This window comes from Rhinoraja longicauda, chromosome 17 (genome assembly GCF_053455715.1).
Source record: "Rhinoraja longicauda isolate Sanriku21f chromosome 17, sRhiLon1.1, whole genome shotgun sequence".
Taxonomy (NCBI): domain Eukaryota; kingdom Metazoa; phylum Chordata; class Chondrichthyes; order Rajiformes; family Arhynchobatidae; genus Rhinoraja; species Rhinoraja longicauda.
Genome location: NC_135969.1, coordinates 3505732 through 3527769, shown reverse-complemented (window position 1 = coordinate 3527769; position 22038 = coordinate 3505732). Strand labels below are relative to the sequence as shown.

At 42.0% G+C, this 22038-nt stretch overlaps 1 protein-coding gene across 1 annotated transcript in view; it reads right to left on the bottom strand.

The window, feature by feature from the left end:
- Nucleotides 1-22038, bottom strand: part of acad9 (acyl-CoA dehydrogenase family, member 9) — a 53951-nt gene that overhangs the window by 12967 nt on the left and 18946 nt on the right. The window contains exons 9-15 of the mRNA XM_078413953.1: nt 17855-17930; nt 15164-15234; nt 12746-12865; nt 10949-11077; nt 9495-9574; nt 7671-7794; nt 6922-6999 (exon numbers count right to left, since the gene is read on the bottom strand). Coding sequence (XP_078270079.1) covers nt 6922-6999; nt 7671-7794; nt 9495-9574; nt 10949-11077; nt 12746-12865; nt 15164-15234; nt 17855-17930 — 678 coding nt within the window. The remainder of the gene's footprint in view (nt 1-6921; nt 7000-7670; nt 7795-9494; nt 9575-10948; nt 11078-12745; nt 12866-15163; nt 15235-17854; nt 17931-22038) is intronic.

Here is a 22038-nt window from a genome sequence, read left to right as displayed (position 1 = left end):
GATCCATCTTCACTAAAGAAGATACAAACAATCTCCAAGATGTTCTAGTGGCCAGAGATCCTAGGGTGACGGAGGAACTGAAGGAAATTCACATTAGGCAGGAAATGGTGTTGGGTAGACTGATGGGACTGAAGGCTGATAAATCCCAGGGCCTGATGGTCTGCATCCCAGGGTACTTAAGGAGGAGGCTCTAGAAATCATGGACGCATTGGTGATCATTTTCCAATGTTCTATAGATTCAGGATCAGTTCCTGTGGATTGGAGGGTACCTAATGTTATCCCACTTTTTAAGAAATGAAGGAGAGAGAAAGCAGGAAATTATAGACCAGTTAGTCTGACATCAGTGGTGGGGAAGATGCTGGAGTCAATTATAAAAGACGAAATTGCAGAGCATTTGGATAGCAGTAACAGGATCGTTCCGAGTCAGAATGGATTTACAAAGGGGAAATCATGCTTGACTAATCTTCTGGAATTTTTTGAGGATGTAACTAGGAGAATGGACAGGGGAGAGCCGGTGGATGTAGTGTACCTTGACTTTCAGAAAGCCTTCCACAAGGTCCCACATAGATTAGTGGGCAAAATTAGAGCACATGGTATTGGGGATAGGGTACTGACATGGATAGAAAATTGGTTGGCAGACGGAAAGCAAAGAGTGGGGATAAATGGGTCCCTTTCAGAATGGCAGGCAGTGACTAGTGGGGTACCGCAAGGCTCGGTGCTGGGACCGCAGCTATTTACAATATACATTAGTGACTTGGATGAAGGGATTAAAAGTAACATTAGCAAATTTGCAGATGACACAAAGCTGGGTGGCAGTGTGAACTGTGAGGAAGATGCTATGAGGTTGCAGGGTGACTTGGACAGGTTGTGTGAGTGGGTGGATGCATGGCAGATGCAGTTTAATGTGGATAAGTGTAAGGTTATCCACTTTGGGGGTAAGAAAAGGAAGGCAGATTATTATCTGAATGGTGTCAAGTTAGGAAAAGGGGATGTACAACGAGATCTGGGTGTCCTAGTGCATCAGTCACTGAAAGGAAGCATGCAGGTACAGCAGGCAGTGAAGAAGGCCAATGGAATGTTGGCCACTCATAACAAGAGGAATTGAGTATAGGAGCAGAGGTCCTTCTGCAGTTGTACAGGGCCCTAGTGAGACCGCACCTGGAGTACTGTGTGCAGTTTTGGTCTCCAAATTTGAAGGTTATTCTTGCTATTGAGTGCGTGCAGCGTAGGTTTACTAGGTTAATTCTCGGAATGGCGGGACTGTCATATGTTGAAAGACTGGAGCGACTAGGCTTGTATACACTGGAATTTATAAGGATGAGAGGGGACCTTATTGAAACATATAAGATTATTAAGGGGTTGGACAGGTAAGCGGCAGGAAACATGTTCCCAATGTTGGGGGAGTCCAGAACCAGGGGCCACAGTTTAAGAATAAGGGGTAGGCCATTTAGAACGGAGATGAGGAAAAACTTTTTCAGTCAGAGGGTTGTAAATCTGTGGAATTCTCTGCCTCAGAAGGCAGTGGAGGCCAATTCTCTGAATGCTTTCAAGAGAGAGCTAGATAGAGCTCTTAAGGATAGCGGAGTCAGGGGGTATGGGGAGAAGGCAGGAGCAGGGTACTGATTGAGAATGATCAGCCATGATCACATTGAATGGTGGTGCTGGCTCGATGGGCCGAATGGCCTACTCCTGCACCTATTGTCTATTAAGAGTTAAATGAAACTAAGAGTTAAAATGGTTGAATCAACCTATTTTAGTGATGTTGATGGAAGGGTAAAAATCGGCTGTGACACTGGGATAATTGGTGTTCTTTGAAGTAATTCATGAACAGATGGGCCTCAGTTTAACATCTCATCCAGGGTGGAGCACCTCTAACAGTGCAGCAATTCTTAGTTCTACATTAGATGATCAGCCTACATTACATGCTCAAATTCCTGAAGGAGGACCATTCAATATTACTGTATCACCATGTGTGCTACTGTTAGTTTTATTTTGAAAGCTGAGGCTCAGTAAGATGTAAATGAAACATGGGGTATGGAAATTAATGTTAATTCCCTCTTTATTTTTATCCTGGAACATCAGTCAGGTAATGGTAGTAGTACTAGTCTGACACATAGCAATTTTGTGATTTTAATTCGCTTACAGAAACTATTTAGCTTTCTCAATTGACTATTGACCGACCTGGAACTCACCGTCTCCATCACAGGATATAGACTATTGACCGACATCTACTACAAACCTACTGACTCCTCATAGCTATCTACACTCCACTTCTTCGCACCCTGCTTCCTGTGAAGACTCTATCCAATACTCCCAATTCCTCCATCTATGCCGCATCTGCGCCCAGGATGAGGTTTTCCATACTAGATCATCGGAGATGTCCTCATTCTTTAGGAAACGGGGGCTCCCCTCTTCCATTATAGATGAGGCTCTCACTAGTGATATCCCGCAGCTCCGCTCTTGCTCCTCCTCCCCCCATTCGCAACAAGGACCCTTGTCCTCACCTTCCACCGCATCAACCGTCGCATACAGCATATAATCCTCCAATACTTTCGCCACCTCCAACGGGATCCCAGTACTGGCCACATCTTCCCATCTTCACCCCTTTCTGCTTTCTGCAGAGACCATTCCCTTTGCAACTCCCTGATCAACTCGTCCCTTCCCACCCAAACCACCCCATCCCCAGGTACTATAAGAAGGTAACTGCAGATGCTGGTACAAATCAAAGGTATTTATTCACAAAATGCTGGAGTAACTCAGCAGGTCAGGCAGCATCTCGGGAGAGAAGGAATGGGTGACGTTTCGCGTCGAGACCCTTCCTCAGTCTAGGAAGGGTCTCGACCCGAAACGTCACCCATTCCTTCTCTCCCGAGATGCTGCCTGACCTGCTGAGTTACTCCAGCATTTTGTGAATAAATACCATCCCCAGCTACTTTGCCCTGCAACCGCAGGAGATGCAATACCTGTCACTATACCTACCCCCTCGACTCCGTCCAAGGACCCCGACAGTCTTTTCAGGTGAGGCAGAGGTTCACTTGCACCTCCTCCAACCTAATCTACTGTATCCGCTGTTCCAGATGTCAACTTCTGTACATCAGCGAGACCAAGCGCAGGCTCAGCGATCGTTTCACTGAACTTCTCCGCTCAGTTTGCCTTAACCTACCTGATCTCCCGGTTGCTCAACACTTTAACTCCCCCTCCCATTCCCAATTTGACATTTCTGTCCTGGGCCTCCTCAATTGTCAGAGTGAGGCCCAGCACAAATTGGAGGAACAGCATCTCATATTTCGCTTGGGTAGCTTACACCTCAGCGGTATGGACATTGACCTCTCTAACTTCAAATAGCCCTGGCTTTCCCTCTCTCTCCATCCCCTCCCCCTTCCCAGTTCTCCCACCAGTCAAACTGTCTCCGACTACATTCTATCTCTGCCCCGCCCACTCCCCTGACATCAGTCTGAAGAAGGGTCTCGACCCAGCATCTCCAGAGATGCTGCCTGTCCCGCTGAGTTACTCCAGCATTTTGTGTCTGCCTTCAGCTTTCTCAAGTTCACCAGCATTCATTATTTAACATTTATGCTTAAAATTCTAACTTGCTTTTCCTTTCCCAGGTGACCAGGCTCTAATGATCTCTGGATGATATATGCTGAAATACAATCAGTCAGAACCAGAGGAATGTAGCAACTGCACTGATATTTTTTACATTCTTATTTAATAAGCACGAGTTCTCATCCACTTTGAAATACAACTGCAGTTTTGTTATAATAATTTGAACTCAAATGTTTTTGTACATCTTGCACACCAGGGACACACATTTTGTGACCTGCAAGATAACAGTGATGGATTTCAGACCCGAATGTGGGAATGAGAATGATAAAGAAAATATTTCTTGCAGACTATGTAAGGAGTAGAAGCGAGGATGAAAACAATATTATCTATAAACAGGTTTATCATCCGGAAAAACATGCATTGGTTATGTAAAAGGAAGAGTTTATGACAGAAATAAAGACAAGCCATCAAGTCCTTGACAGCTCAGTCAATTCCGTCAATTCCACTGCCCAACTAATTTCACTGCAGCCTATTATTTTATTAGTGTCCACTCGGATTCTCCAACTACCCACCCTACACAACGGGCAATTTTCAATAAACAGTTAACTAACAAGCAACACATCTTTGGGATGTGGGTGGAAATCAATGCACTCCAGAGAAACACACATGGTCATAGGGAGTACTTGCAATTTTATGCAGACAGTACTTAAGATTAGAAATGAACTCAGTTTACAGGAGCTGTGTCACATTTGCAATACCTGCAGCACCACTGCACTTTCCACTTACAACCTGACTCCCTGAATTATTCCATTTCCTTTGAAGGAAGAGACACTAGTTTTGCTAATGTTTAGGGATAATGCCTGACTAATAACAGCTGTTCTTCCACCTGTTTTAAAGCTAGGGGGTACGCTTTGTCTAGACAGATTTGAAGCTCGGTAACCAAATGGTTGATTAAGTTTTCATGGATGGGATTTGAAAACATATGAAGAGCGTTTGAAGGCACTGGGCCTGTACTCGTTTAGAAGGATAAGGAGGGGGGTGGGAGGGGACACCTCATTGAAACCTAAAGTGTTACCGAATAGTGAAAAGCCTGGAATTTCCTTAGTCAGAGGGTGGTGAATCTGTGGAATTCATTGCCACAGAAGACTGTGCAGGCCAAGTCAATGGATATTTTTAAGGCGGAGATTGACAGATTCTTGATTAGTAAGGGTGTCAGGGGTTATGGAGAGAAGGCAGGAGAATGGGTTTGAGAGGGAAAGATAGATCAGCCATGATTGAATGGCGGAGTAGACTTTGAGGGGGCAGATGGCTTAATGCTGCTCCTATCACTTATGAACTTATGAAATGCTTGACTTTGCGTTAGCAATCCAAACAAAAAGGACCTTTGGATGCACTTATCTCAAATTTTCCCCTCCATCCTAGCCTGAAGTAATTGCACATTCCCAAAAAATGCACTCATGCAGAACCACCCATGGAGTTAGATAGAGCTCTGGGGGCTAGTGGAATCAAGGGATATGGAGAGAAGTTGGGCACAAGTTACAGATTGTAAATGATCAGCCATGATCACAATGAATGGTGCTGGCCCGAAAGGCCGAATGGCCTCCTCCTGCACCTATTTTCTATGTTTCTATGAACCACTGTTGAGTGGTTGAACACGAAACTGCACATGCTGGTTTACAAAACAAAGACACAAAGACAAGGTGCTGGCGTAACTCGGCTGGTCAAGCAACATCTCTGAAGAACATGGATAGGTGACGTTTTGGGCCAGGACCCTTTCTCAGACTTGAAACATCGGTAATTACTGTTCTCCAGAGATGCTGCCTGACCCCCCGAGTTACTCCAGCACTTTGTGTCTTTTTCCCCCTCATATAATCTCCCTGCTCTTGTGTGACTCCTTACCTGGTTCTGCACAATAAACAGACAGTCAAGTGAACAAATACTGAACTCCTACAATTACTCTCAACTGAAATGCACCCAATAACTCACGAACAGAGGTATGATTACAAAAAATGATTATTGAACAAAGCTAAGTGAAGCTAGAGCTGCCACAGAGTAAAGTAAACCATAGAATAACAGTTCTGCTTGGCAAAATGGCACATTTATTGTTTGCTAGTTAATTCCTCGCAGGCAAGTGCACATTCACTCTCTGAAATTACTGGGGTTTTTTGCATTGTAAAAATGTGATTTTGTGCTATCTACAAAGCAACAAAATAACACATGCACCTTAAAGTTTTACATTTGTGTGGGTCCTATTTACTGGTCCTCGTTCCACTTTTTCATTACAATCAAGCTTTTAATTATTAATTCTCATGTTCAGACTTAAATATTTAAAAATATGTGGTGGAGTGCGGCCATCTCAAAATAAATCTGTTATACAGGTTGTAACCAATAGATGGCACTTTCCTGGAGCAAATACTTTCCTCAATACCTAAAATGTTGGCCATCTAAAATGATGTCCGTCTTAGAAAGGGTTTCCCCATTTAATTTCCGTTTTTGATGATCCCTTACCAGGTTCTGTATTAAAAACAGACAGTAATGTGAACAAATAATGAACTCCTACAAGCACTCTCAACTGAAATGCACCAAATAACTCATGTTTAACAAGTGGGCGGCATGGTGGTGTAGCGGTTGAGCTACTGCCTTACAGCGCAAGAGACCCAGGTTGAATCCTGTCTAAGGGTGCAATCTTGTACGGAGTTTGTACGGACCTGCGTGGATTTTCTCCGAGATCTTTGGTTTTTTCCCACACCCCAAAGACGTGCAGGTTTATAGGTTATTTGGCTTGGTATAAATGTAAAATTGTCCCAAGTGTGTGTAGGATAGTGTTAGTGTATGGGGATCGCTGGTCGGTGCGGACGGAGTGGGCTGAAGGATCTGTTTGTGTGCTGTATCGCTTAACTAAACTTCAGAGATTTACATAATCAAGATAAATAATTATTTTACTTTAAAAATTCTAATTTACTTTGGGTAACTAAGAACTGGAAAACAATGTTTACATAATAAATGTTCTTATATATTTTATTATTTAACATTACAATCTTAAAAAAAACGGAACACAATGTCAGAGCATGCCTACCAGCAAGTTTACAACTTGTCATTTGCACTGTGAGCTACCTGGCAGTTGTTGGGAGTGATGGGAGTGTGTGGAAAGAATGCTGGCAACTGGTGCACAAATGCCGGTATTTCCCAAAATATCTGCTACTGCTTTTTCCAATTTATACTCACAGATTTTAGAGATATGCATTTTCTACGGAAGATAGTTTTGTGATAAAGATATCGAAATCCAACTTTCGTCTGAACATTTTTACACATTTACAAATAAACATTTTCTTGACATGACCACATTTAATAAGAAAAGAAATGCTGATTGATTACCTTGCCAAATCTGTACAATAGGTTTTCTACTGTGGTGCCGAAAAAGTGCACATTCTCCTCCATTTTCTTGGCACTGGCCTAAAGGAAACAAATTCAAATAGTTCCTTGTGTTCAAATTTATAATTTGGGTGTATTAAATCATCCTTCACTGTAATTTGGAATTTAAAGGCAAATCATGTTAGACTAACTTGATGGGATCCTCTGATGAAATAATAAGGGTCGTTGAAGCTAGTGCAATTGACGTAACATATGCTTTCTAAAAAAAACTTGTGTCGTAACAAAGACTAGATTTGTTAACAAAAATAAAGCTCATGAGGAACAAATGGGATTTTATTTTAGGGGGCATTTCATAACATGCTAATATGTCAAAATTCAATTTTAGATGACATTTACCTCAACATCAATTGGTTAATGATTCATTTAAACTCTGCTTCAAATCCACACATTGTTGTGAATGTTTGTCGCTTAAGATAAGAATAAACCACTAATTTACATCCTCAGTAGAAATCTACTGATTTTGATTAGCAAAACTGTTGATAGTTTGACTCTATGACATTTTCTTTCACAGAAGCATATATTTCCACATAAACAATAATCATGTTTCCCAAGAATTTAAGTGTTCAATTATGTAATTAGCTTGATGGTCTGCTCTGTATGATAAATATTAGCTGGCTATTACATTATACCCCAAAGAAACAACACTTGACAGACAGATTTGCATTCAGAATCTTTGACATATGAATAACTACCTCTAAACTGGGATGCACAACACCATTTTTGCCCGTGAGCCCATAATCCACCTTTGTAAAAGGTCCTCCCAATTTTTTTCCTAAAATCGCCAACACAACTCCAATATTTCCTTTCTTCATCTCTCTGGAAGCAAATAGAAAAAGTACATATTTAGAAATAAATAGCTTCAGAGCCCATAGTGGCCTGAAGAGCCGTCAAGACGACACATTTTTTAACAATGCAGAGCACATTGAATTTGAACTCAGTTATACCAGATATATTCTCAAATCCTGAAGCAAGACATCACCCATGGCTTTATGGCTCAGAAGCTACCAACAAAGTTACTGTTCATAGCATTTCAAAAGAAACCAACAATTTCCTAAAATGTTATGTGTAGAAAATAATGACTAGAATCTAAAGCCACAAACTGAGCAGAAAAAGGCATTAACTTTTGGGAATAAATTATGCACATTAATGTTAAATTTGAAGTTTATAGTGTTCTTCTCATATTAAGCACATAAATTAACAGCCCGTTACTACATCAGTAATGTTTTAAGGTAATGATCTACTGCTTTGACATAATGTGTAGGCAACAAAACCCAAAGATTTTAAAGGACAATACTTCCTCTGCAAATACCTTTTAAAATACCCTTAAAGGTGTTTCCACATGGCACCAGAAAATTCAGAGATGCGAACAGTATATATACCTTGGAAAGCTCCGAAATCAGTATATATACCTTAGAAAGATAGTGAGTACTAGACCAAGTGGACCCGATGGGCCCAAACCTCTCCTCCTCCTCCCCCTTCCCTCTCTTCTCTCTCCACCCCCTCCCTCCTTCCCCTCCCCCCCACTCCATCCCCCTCTTCCCCCCTCCTCCCCCTCCCTCCCTCCCTAGGAGATAGATTTAAACTTTAAAATGTGAATAACTTAAAAAATATAACACCGATTTCAATGAAACTTCTTCCATTAGCACCAAAGCGACAACGGTGATGAAGGTGGGCCTAAAATTGTCACGCTATCGTGTACCGTTTTGGCTGTAGTTCACGAACAAACAAACAAACAAGAGTTTTAGTATATAGAAGATTCCAAGAAAAAAGGTTATCTAAATGAGTGAGTATATGCAACATTTCCCTCAAATGCTCCTAATTTGGGACAATGCATTAAATGAAATTTAATTTACTGGAAACATTTGAATATGTGTAGCTCTGTGGTGCTCTGAAAATATTTCACAACCAAAAGTTCCAACGTTTCTCCCAATACCTCAGTCATGCTCCCTAAAACACTTGCTTCCGCCATCCATTAATCTTGAACAAGCCCATTTAAACGCTAACTTTTTATTTGATCACTTAATTTTGCAGTTTTATCTGTCACAAGTTTCAATAGTTGATCTAATCTAAACAGCAACACTTAGTTTCATAATGCAAATACCAAATCAGGATATATCTATTTTGTTTTTTCAAGTGAGCTCACTTTATTTTCCTCCCAAGTATAATTGAGATATTTAAATTTACACAAATTTTAGCTTTGCATCAGTTCTGCGACCGGACTGCAAATACATTCAACTAGTTTAAATTACAGAATATCATTGAGAAAACTGTGCATAATTAAAACCCACTAACAATGGCTCAGTACTCTCATAACAAAGAAGGTAGAGTTGAAGATATAGTCAAAGACAGTACTGATAGATTAAGTCAGATATGTCTCAATAACTAAACAGTGGTTGAGAATGGTGTGGGGGGGGGTGTCCTAATATTTAGGATTTAGGACATCCTAAAGGAACAACCTTTGTCCGAAAGGAACAACCTTTAGAACAGAGCGAAAAAACATGTTTACGCCATCTTACTTAATTTTTCCAGTAAGTATTTTTCCTGCATGCTGCAATCCAGTCAAGCCCACATACATCCGTAGAATTTCATTAGTGCCCTGCAATGCAAGAAATAATTTTTTTTCTGTCAGAAGCTGCCAGCTATAAAATAAAGACTTTAATTGTGGTTAATTGGTAAAAATATGTTAATCCAGCAAGAACTTGTGCAGAACAGCTACGTTTCACAATTTGTTGGTTTTCATGATCACAACCAGTTTACTGTTGCCAAACACAACAGCCATACCACTGAACTGGGCGAGTCTTGCATTCATCATTAAATATGTGCATTTTCAGCATGCACAGAGATTTATGATGCCTTCACAAGGTTTTTTTTTTCAAATTGAGTGTTGGTGTGCATTTAAAACATTAAGCCCCATTGGTGAAATAAAAATCACAAAGTCTGTATATTTATGAAGCCTGCTCATAATATTAATATCAGAAATATTTTATCACAGGTCAAATTGTATTGGATCACTCATTGGACTGCAAATTGTTTAATGAATAAGGGAAGGCATTATGTTCCTTCGCTGCAAATGTTCATGAAATAAAGTAATTCAAATATACCACAGACTGCAAGCTCTATTCAAAGAGTATAAATACCCTGGTTTTTTGAGCTGGGTGAAGATAGGTCCAGTTTGTCAGGCACTCAGTCTGTTACATAGATTGTTTGGAAACATTTTGATTGCATAGTCATACAGCACAAAAAGAGGTCCATTGGCCCAAATCATCCGTGCCAACTAAGATGCTCCATCCAATCTAGTCCCATTTGCAAATGTCTGCCCCATGTCATATCATATCATATCATATATATACAGCCGGAAACAGGCCTTTTCGGCCCTCCAAGTCCGTGCCGCCCAGCGATCCCCGTACATTAACACTATCCTACACCCACTAGGGACAATTTTTACATTTACCCAGCCAATTAACCTACATACCTGTACGTCTTTGGAGTGTGGGAGGAAACCGAAGATCTCGGAGAAAACCCACGCAGGTCACGGGGAGAACGTACAAACTCCTTACAGTGCAGCACCCGTAGTCAGGATCGAACCTGAGTCTCCGGCGCTGCATTCGCTGTAAAGCAGCAACTCTACCGCTGCGCTACCGTGCCGCCCACCTCAAAACCTTACCTATTTACGTTCCTGTCAAGTATTATAAATTCGATTAAAAGTGCAATAAAGGGCCATGAAATGTAATTTGTGATTGCAAATTAAATTTGCAAGTTAGTTGAAGTAACAATTACATATTAAAACTAATTTATCTTGTCCAATTTAAGACTCAAAAACAAATTCCGTTCATTATATAGGTGACAAAATCCACAAAAGTATTCTATTATATACAAAGATTCAATCCAACTAATTACTTACCATTTTACAACATGCTTAATTGTTATGATTACATTTAGCATCCAAACAAATGAAACAAATTTATCTTACCTCAAAAATCTGAAGAATTCTGCTATCCCTAAGGTATCGTTCATAAGGATAATCTTTTATATAGCCTAGGCCCCCTAGAATCTGCAGTGCTTCACTTATGCATGTCCATGCTCCCTCCGAACTGAAAATCTGATCCAAAGATATATTCAGTTAGAACTCATTTGGATGCCACTCTGCAGATAGTTAAGTTTAACTTAGTTTATTGTCACATGGACTGAGGTACAGTGAAAAGCTTTTGTTGCGAGGGAACCAGTCAGCGTAAAGACAATACACGATTACAATTGAGCCATTCACAATGTACAGTAGGAGTGGAGATTTAAAGTAGAGCGACTGTAAAGTGAGATTGCAGGTCCATTTCTGTGACTCGCACACAGTCGCCTGGGTTGGGAGCCATCTTGGAAGATGCCATTATTCAGTAATAAGTTAAATTATCGACAGAAAGAAAATAGGGTACATGATTTTAAAGTGTTAAATCAAGATTGCAATTTACTAGCACTTCCGATTTTTAAACAATTGAACAATGTTACAATGATGGCCCTTTGTAAAGATATTTTTATATTTAATGAAGATAAGAATGCGTTAGCATCATAATGCATACAGTATGCAAGTTTACAGGAAGTATGTAAGGAAAACTTTACCCAAAGAGCAGGCATTCAATTCAGTACTTCATTCTTAATAACAATAGTTTTGATATGTCACCTCTTGTGACCTTTACTTCAACAGGAAAATCATAACTCCGAACAGTTGCTTAAAGAATGGCATAGAACATTATAATTAAATCCAGATATTAATCCAGTCATGTAGTTTATTTTTTGACCTTGCAAGCAGTTCAAGTCAAGTCGTACTTATTGTGGATGTATAAGTATGGTGAGGTACAGGTACAATGAAAAACCTGTTTGCAGCAACATTATAGGCACGTGCACACAAACACACTGACCATAAATTATAAATAAAAGATATCTATAAATTATACAAGTTAGTGAGAAGAAAAGGGATGTGCAAAACAATACATTAGTGCAAAAACATGATTAGAAATATCCACGGTAATGCAAGAAGTGGTTCATAGTGCATCCCGGTGACCACGTTTTCCAGCACAATGGAGGGAGGCTTCCTTGACACCTCCCTGATGTGGACACTGGGTGCTCTCCAGCTCCTTTATGACATCCTCGTCTCAATGCCGGGCTGCATAAGTCTGAGACAATTCACTGGTCAGAAGTAAATTCGTTTTGGCCATACTTGGAGTCATAGAAACATACTGCGCGGGAACAAGCCCTTCTACCCAACTCGTCTTTGTTGACTAGGATGGTCCATCAAGACAAGTCCTATTTGCCCATGTTTAGCCCATATCTCTCTAAACGTTCCTATCCATGAATCTATCCAAATGTCTTTTAAATGTGGTTATTGTACCTGCCTCAACTACTTCATCTGGAATCTCATACACCCACCACCCTCAGCTGGGAAAATTACCCCTTGTTTGTTTTATCTTGCACCTCTCACCATAAACCTCTTGATACCTCTAACCTGGGAAGACTACGTGCATTCATCCTCCATATTCTCTGCAAGATTTATGCACTTCAATAAGATCACCCTCATCCTCCTGAGATCCAAGGAAAAAAGTCCTAGGCTGCCCAACCTCTCCCTGTAGCTCGTAAATCTTCTATCCATTCTTTGCATCTTAACTGCATCTTCCTACAGCAGGGTGGCCAAAACGGAACACAATACGCCAATTCAATTCAATGACACGTTTGGTCTTGTGTACCTAGTTTATAAGAATATTTTTGAATTTCAATTCATTACCTTAACCATGGCTGCTTCCAGAGAACAGTCTGGCTCTCCCGGCCGGTCCATCATTCCTGCAGTCAAGTAAGCCATGCTCTCCATCACATATGCTTGCAAAGCCATCAGAGCAAATTTCTCCTAAAAGAAATTGCAACTTTTATGAAAATTGATTAAAAATTATCAGATAATAAGCTGGATCGTGCTCAATCTGGTTTGCTGTCATTTCAGGATGCTCATACTTTTATTGTTGCTATTCATGCCTTTCACAACTCAGTGGGTTGGATCAGCCTGGCTGCTTGGGTGCTGTGGCTATCCAGAGAGACCTTAGAATTATGCCCTATATATATATATATATATATATATATAGCCAGCCTGTCAGTTCAGCCTGTCAGTTCAGTCTGAAGAAGGGTCTCGACCCGAAACGTCACCCATTCCTTCTCTCCCGAGATGCTGCCTGACCTGCTGAGTTACTCCAGCATTTTGTGAATAAATCGATTTGTACCAGCATCTGCAGTTATTTTCTTATACTGTCAGTTCAGTATACTGGTGTTTCTCTATAGGCTCAAGTGATGCCCGCAGCAGAGGAAGAGATCAGATTCAATGGCATCTGATCTCTAGTTCATTTATTTAAATGTCTAAGTGTAAAAGTCTGAGTCAATTCACTGGCCAAAGATAAATTTGTTTTGGTCCTTCTTCTTAAGGTGACTTAAATTGCTGCTCCCACCCTTAAAATTCAAGAAGCAGAATCAGTAATTTTAAAATTTATGACTCAGTAACCAACTCAAAAAATTCAAATGATTAATTAAAACCCTGCAGACACAATAAACTGGTCAAGTATCTCAGTCACAAGTTATTGGAAAACAATGTTGAAGCCAATTCCACAATGTGTGAAATTTGTAATGATAACATCTGCAAATATCTTCATTCCAAAGCTTGTGAAGAATGGAGGAACAGAGTGAACACGGTTACGGGTTTTCCAGATATATCTCATGAATCTCTAAAGGTTTAAACATTTTGTTTGTATCTCTTTGTTTACCAAATTCGCTTGCTTCCTAGGACATCTGAAATAAAACGTATTGTGCTGACATAATACACGCTGAAAATTACAATTAGTTCACGCCACACCATGAGCCAAACAAATAATTTCCCCATGTTCCATTGCCAAATGCAATAAAATATTGACAGTAACTTTGTTCTGAGATATTCAATAATCTCTGCTAAAGATTAATCCTGCAATTCCCAATCTTGATTTCATTCTTGCAGTCTCTGTGCCCCCTTTGATTTTATACCAAACATTCATTTCTATTTGGAGAAGGGGTCAGGAACAGTGCATTTCAACCCTGTCAAAAAACACTGCCAGGTTAGGTTTTGTTTAGTTTCCTATATTTTATACTTCTTTATTTCTGGAATTTATCAGTGAAAACCAAGAAGTGTTGTTTACAACCAGACACATTGCCAATATGAAAATAACATTTGATATTAGGAAACTGCCAGGTAAACTTTAATGTACCTTTATTAATGTAGAAGATAAAGTATCGTTATTAATGTATTAATACGATGAGGTGTTGCATTTTGGGAAATCTAATACGTGCAGGATCTACACTGTGAATTGTCCAGCTCTGGGTAGTGTTGTAGAGCAGAGGATCGAGGAGTGCAGGTGCTTAGTTCCTTGAAGGTGGAGTGTCAGGTAGATCGGGTGGGCAGAAAGGCTTTTGGCACATTGGCCTTCATCAGCCACAGTATTGAGTATAGAAGTTGAGAGGTCATGTTGCAGTTGTATAAGACGTTGGTGAGGCCGCCAATGTCTTATACAAGAGTATTGTGTTCTGGGCGCCGTGTTATAGGAAAGATGTTGTCAAGCTGGAAAGGGTACAGAGAAGATTTACAAGAATGTTGCCAGGACTGGAGGATGTGAGCTATGGGGAAAGGTTGAGTAGGCTGGGACTCTATTACATGGAGCGCAGGAGGATAAGGGGAGATCTTATAGAGGTGTACAAAATCATGAGAGGATTAGATCGGGTAGATGCACAGATACTCTACTTGCCCAGAGTAGGGGAACCAATGACCAGAGGACATAGGTTCAAGGTGAAGTGGAAAAGGTTTAATAGGAATCTGAGGGGTAACTTTTTCACAAAAGTGTGGTGGATGTATGGAACAAGCTGCCAGAAGAGGTAGTTGAGGCAGGGACTATGCCCACATTTAACAAACAGTTAGACTGGTTTATGAACAGGGCCAGGTTTGGAGGGATATGGACCAAATACGGGAAGGTAGAACTTGTGTAGATGGGACATGTTGGCCGGGGCGGGTAAGTTGGGCCGAAGGATCTGTTTCCATACTGTATCACTCTATGACCCTCTAAATTTTACTTAGCTCTGTCAATGTTTTGCCTGTAACCAGCAATGATATTAAAAAAAGACAAAAGACAAAAGGACCAACCTGTATCAATCCAAACTCACTCAGCTTCCTGTCAAATTGTTTACGAGTGTCAGCATATGCTGCAGTCAGCTCTACACAAAACAACACAATAGAAAGTGAAGATTGTATTTGTATAACGCCTTGTAAACAAAAATAAACGGGAGCAGGATCCTCAGGATCCTGTTCTCCCATTTAATAAGATTACGGCTGATTTCATCTTGGCCACTACCCCACTTTCCCACTACCTACGCACAGCCATTGATTCTTTAAATGTCTGTAAATCAACACCTGGATATATTCAATAACTCTACTTCCACGTCTCACTGAAAATAAATAGCTCCTCTTTTCCATATGAAATGAGAGACGTCCTATTATATTGTTAGTTCTGCATCCCTCACAGGAAAAATATCTCAACAACCACCATGCACATTGGAAAAATTATATTCTGATCGAGTAAATTCAGCATAGCTTCATGAGGCTTTTTGGGGAGGAAATGTCAACCGGATTGGATAACAAGGGATGAGCGGCGCCTAACGGCTGCGGCTCGCTAGCATTCTGTTCGTCTTTTTTCCTTTTTTTGTTGTTGTGTGTCGGTGTTGGGATGGTTTTTGGTTTTTTTTGGTTGTGTATGTGTGGGGGGTGGTGGTGTGGGTGTGGGTGGGGGAAACCTTTCTCTTTTAGGTCTCTTCCTCACGGCGCGGGGTGCGGCTCGGCTGCGGGGCCTTCCATCGCCCGGTGCGGCCTAGCCGCGGGGCCTTCCATCGCCCGGTGCGGCTCGGCCGCGGGGCCTTCCATCGCCCGGTGCAGCTCGGCCGCTGGACTTAACATCGCCCGGTGCGGCTCGGCCGCTGGACTTAACAGTGCCCGGTGCGGCTTGGCCGCGGGGCCTTCCATCGCCCGGTGCGGCTCGGCCGCGGGGCCTTCCATCGCTGGTGCGGCTCGGCCGCTGGACTTTACATCGTCCGGTGCGGCTCGGCTGCGGGACCTTACATCGCCCGGCGCGGCTCGGCCGCGGGACTTTTCATCGCTGATGCGGCTCGACCGCTGGACTTAACATCGCCCGGTGTGGCTCGGCCGCGGGGCCTTCCATCGCTGGTGCGGCTCGGCCGCTGGACTTTACATCGTCCGGTGCGGCTCGGCTGCGGGACTTTACATCGCCCGGCGCGGCTCGGCCGCGGGACTTTTCATCGCTGATGCGGCTCGACCGCTGGACTTAACATCGCCCGGTGTGGCTCGGCCGCGGGACTTAGCTGCGCAAGGCTCGGTCGCGGGGCCTTCCATCGCCCGCGAGACGTTTCAGCGCCCGGTGCGACTCGGCCGCGGGGACTTCCATTTCCTTGCGGGGACTGTGCGGGTCGGTCGGGGACGAGCTGTCTGTCCGTGGGCGTGGGGAAGAGAGTGGAAGTTTTGTTGCCTCCACCACAGTGAGGGGGTGTTTGGAGTCACTGTGATGGACGTTTGTGTTGGGGTTATGTGTCTTGTGTTCTTTTTTGTGTATGACTGCTATGTAGTTTCGTTCGGTACCTTGGTACCGAATGACAAATAAAGCTCTGTTGAACTGTTGAGTAGATTGTATTTGGACTTCCACAATATGCTTCACAAGATTTAAGTCATAAGGTTAGAGCCCATAGTATCACTTTGGTACAGATCAATGAATGACCAACATGCAGGAAGCAGGGATGGGACAGGCCATAGGACTACAAGAAATAGCAACTGGAACAGGAGTAAGCAATTCAGCCTCTCAATCCTGCTCCACCATTCAGTATCATGGATGATAGGACTTTCTTTATGTCCATCTTCCTGCCCATTGCTCATAATCCTTGATTCCCTTACTGACCTGATCTCTATCCATCCCAGCTTTAAATGTACACAAATGATCAAGCACTGAATTCTCCAACGTCTTCTCACAATCTACATGGCTGATTGTAAAAAAAGGGTTATCGGTTTTATGTTATGGAAAAATTGTATTCTGTCTTGGATAGTGTTATGGTAAGATAGATATGGTAAGTTTGCAAATGATGTGGAAATTGGTTATGCGGTAGAGAGCAAGGAAGGTTGTCTGGGGCTACGGCATGATATAGATCAATTGGAAAATCTTCAGCTGACCTCTTTAGGTAGCACATTCCAGACTTCAATCACCCTCTGTGTAAAATAAGGCCCTCCTCAGATATCGTTTAAACCTCCTACCTCTCAATTATACCTATGCCCTCCATCTAAGAAAGGACAATAAATTCATTTTCATCAGCGTTAAATAAAGAAATCACACCTAAGTTGGATTTGGAGGTTATTGTGATCACACTTGCTAACATAATGATTGAAGAGGCAAACGTTCAGCCCATCAGGTCCATGCCAGCTCCCAGCAGAGCAATGCCATCAGTCCCATCACCTACGTCATATTTCCCTGTAGACTTTCTCACGCCTATTAACTCTGCTTTGGTTCATTTGCCTGCACAAGAAATAATTTATAACAGCCAATTAACCGACCTGTGTGTCTTTAGGATATGTGAGGAAACTGGAGGTTTCAGGGAAAACAAGCAAAGTCCACACAGATAGTATTTGCACCCAGCTGAATTCAACCTGAATTGCTAGATCTGTGGGCGATATAGTCCTCTGAGAGTTGTTACATTGTTTAACACTTTCACTTTCATTGATGGGGAGATGATGATTTTTCATCAATCAGTTTGCAAAGATTCACGTTTTTTATAATCTCACCAATAAGCTTTTTGATCATTCCTGCAGATGCACTACCCATGCTAAATCGTCCACTATTCAAGATCTTCATGGCCACCTAGAGGTAAAGAGAAATAAATAATTTCATTCCAATCAAAATTTTTGTTGCTTAAAGAATAATGCTACTCCATCAATTCAACAATGATTCTACTGATTTTGATCAGTTCTTGTGCATCGGAAACAAGAGTCCATAGGTTGTTTTATATCATTTTACTACCCCTCTAAACAATCTTATCATTTTGCTGTGTATGTAAGTTATATTTCTCTACACCACTATAATTGTTTATATCATATCATATCATATCATATATATACAGCCGGAAACAGGCCTTTTCGGCCCTCCAAGTCCGTGCCGCCCAGTGATCCCCTTACATTAACACTATCCTACACCCACTAGGGACAATTTTTTACATTTACCCAGCCAATTAACCTACATACCTGTACGTCTTTGGAGTGTGGGAGGAAACCGAAGATCTCGGAGTAAACCCACGCAGGTCACGGGGAGAACGTACAAACTCCTTACAGTGCAGCACCCGTAGTCAGGATCGAACCTGAGTCTCCGGCGCTGCATTCGCTGTAAAGCAGCAACTCTACCGCTGCACTACCGTGCCGCTCATCCCATTATAACATCACCATGTAAAGAGGCAACCAACCACATGTCATACATATTGCTTGGACACAACTAAAATCAAAGTAATTTACCAGAATGATACCAACAATGAGGAGCTCAGTTACATTGTGATATCAGAGATGCAGAGATTGATCTTAGAGCAGGGAGAGTAAATGGAAACGACATAAGATGGATGAAGGTCTTTGAAAGAGTAAGCCGTTTCTACTGGCAAGAAAGTTAGGAACCAGAAAATGGAAATACAGGAAACTGTAGGAACTGGAATCTGGAATCAAAAGTAAACTGTCGGAAGAACTCAATGGGTTAAGTGGCAAAAAATAACTGCTTTGTTATTCTAATGTTTTTAGAAACAAGGAATTTTTAGAAACAAGAAAGGCAGTTTTAAGATAATTGACAACAGAACAAGTGATGTAAGACTTTTTTTAATGCAGTGTGTTATGATCTGAAGTACCTGAGGGATCATGGTAAAAATGAAGTTAAAAGACATCAAATGATAAATACTCTAATGGTTCGAGTCATAGCTGGTAAAAAGGAAGACGGTGGTGCAATATTGGAGACCAATTATCCTAGCCCCAGGACATCACTGCAGGAGCTCACAGGGCAGTAACAGGCCCAGCTACTTCCTGGTGCTTCATCAATATCCTTCCCTCCATCACACGGTCAGAAGTAGGGATGTTTCCAAAATGAGGCAGCACAGTGGCGCAGTAGTAGAGCTGCTACCCTACAGCGCCAGAGACCCCAGTTTGATTCTGACTATGGGTGTTGTCTGTGCAGAATTTATATGTTCTCCCCGTGACCTGTGTGGGTTCTCTCTGGTTCCTCCCATACTCCAAAGATGTACAGGTTTGTAGGTTAATTGGTTTGGTATAATTGTACTTAGTGTGTGTAGGATCGTGTAAATGTGCGGGGTTCGCTGATTGGCACGGACACGGTTGGCCGAAGGGCCTGTTTCCGCGCTGTATCTCAAAACTACTAAACTAAACTAAAAATGTTCAATCTCATTTGCAACTCCTCAGCAAATAAAGCAGCCCATGCCTACATACAGCACAATTCTAGATAACCTACTGGCATTGGATGATAAATAGCAGTAACATTTGTCTTACAAAAGTATCAAGTAATGATGATCTTCAGCATGAGAGTCCAATGACCTCTCTTTGCCATTCCAAGACATTGCCAAATTCTCCCATCATCATCAGAGTTTCCACATTGTATTTCTAAACTAAACTAAACAATATCCTGGGAATCACCACTGATCAGAAATTCACTCAACCAGCCAAATAGATAGTTGCGATAAGAGCAGGTCAGAGACTGGTTGTCCCTAAGGCGAGTGGATACCAAAAAGCATTTTGTTCATGTTTAAGATATCTAAAAGGTATTTGTGATCCCATGGAGTCTCTTGTTTTCTGTGATGTACAGTGGGTGGTAGATATATGGAATGAGCTGCCGAAGGAAGTAGTTGGGGCAGAAACCATAGCAGCATTTAGAAGACATTTGGATAAGTACATGGATAGGAAAGATTAGAGGGACATGGGCCAAACACGGACAGGTGGGACTCGTGTAGATGGGGTATGGTCGGCATGGGTAAGCTGGGCCAAAGGGCCTGTTTCCGTGTTCATTTGCATGCAGGAGTCCAGTTCAAATTACTCTCAAGTAGTTCAACACTATCCAGTATGTTGCAGACTACTTGATCGACATTACATCATCACTTTAAACATTCATCCTTTCGTTGTGCAGTGGCTCCAGTGTGAACCAGTTTATTGTCTATGTTACTCTGATAGCCCCTCCCAAACCCACAACCTTTACCAAGGAGAGCTGGGCTTATCAGGCACAGTGGGCAACCACCACTAGCAAGTTACTGGCCCACCTGCCAGGTAAAACAACTTTTACTTATTTATTCTAGCAAAATCCTTCATTCCGGTACAGCGATTAAAGCATTTTTCTTGTTATATGATTGCACTGATTTGATTTGTTTCCCCTTTTCATTTTATTGGTAGATTCCACATTTCACAGCAAACAGAATGGTACGACAGAATATAGAAACAAATAACTGCAGATGCTGGTTAACAGTCTCTCTTGATGGGTAACTTTTCAGGTCGAGATCCTTCTTCAGGCTGATTGCAGTGCAGGGGGAGAAGACAGCTGGAGAAGGGGAGAGGCAGGACAAAGCGTGGCAGGTCAACATAGACAAGAGGGGTTTTTGATAGGTAAATGGTTGGAACAAAGATCAGAAATAAGAAAGGAAGGTGTGACAGACAAGAAGAATTGTGGATTTCAAAGCCAAAGGAAGGAAAGTAGCGGAGCGGGGTAGAGGGGAGAAATAGGTTGGAGTCCAAGTAGGGTGGGAAAGGGGGGATTTATGAGAGGTTACCTAAAATTGAAGAATTCAATGCTCATACCATTGGGTTGTACGCTACCCAAGCGCAACGAGGTGCTATTCCTCCAGTTTGTGAATGACCTCTCTCTGCTATATCCCTCTATTCCCTGCATAACCACGTGTCTATCTAAAACCACGCATCTATCTGCCTCCACCATCACCCATGGCAATGTGTTCCAGGCCCCACCTACTCTTTGTCAAAAAACTTGCCCTGCACATCTCCATTAAGCTTTCCTGCTCTTTCCGAATAACTATGCCCTCTAGTGTCGGACATATCCACTTGTCTGCCTGTCTACCCTATCTATGCTGCTCATAATGTTATATACGGTAAACCCTCATATAATAACAGATTTTGGTTATAGCAGACGGATATAGATACCTGTCCACGCCACTCCAGGCTCGCACCAATACCCCTGCTGCCCACACCACCCCCGGTTCACACTGCCTCCTTGGACACTTACAGCCCCGCCACCCCTGGCTCGCACCTGACCTGCTGAGCTACTCCAGCACTGTGTGTCCTTTTGTTTATTAACCAGCAACTGCAGATGTTTATTTATATTACTTATACAATTATAATACCTTACTCGGTTATAGCGTTTAATCGTCAATAACAAACATTATCTCCCCCCCACTTCCTATGTTCTTTTATAACAAGGGCTTGGTGTACTTCTATCAAATCTTCTCTGAACCTTTGACGTTCAGTGAACTAAGAACTTGGATTCCAAGATCAGTCTTCACATCAATGCTGTTAAGGATTTTGCCATTAACTCTATACTCCCCCCTTACATTCAACCTCCCAAAATATAACGCCTCACACTTGCTCGGATTAAATTCCATCTGTCAATTCACCGCCCATTTCTGCAGCTGATCTATATCCCACTGTATCTTCTGACAGCCTTTCTCACTGTCTGCAACTCCTCCTATTTCCATGTCCATAAGTTATAGGAGCAGAATTAGGCCATTTGGCCCATCAAGTCCACTCAGCCATTCAATCATGGCAAATCTATCTTTCCCTCTCAACCCTATTCTCCTCATCTCCTTTATAAAGATACGTCCTTTTATTCTGAGGCTATGGCCTCTGGTCCCGGACTCTCCCACTAGTGGTGACATCCTCTCCATATCCACTCAATCCAGGCCTTTCACTATTCGGTAATTTCAACCAAG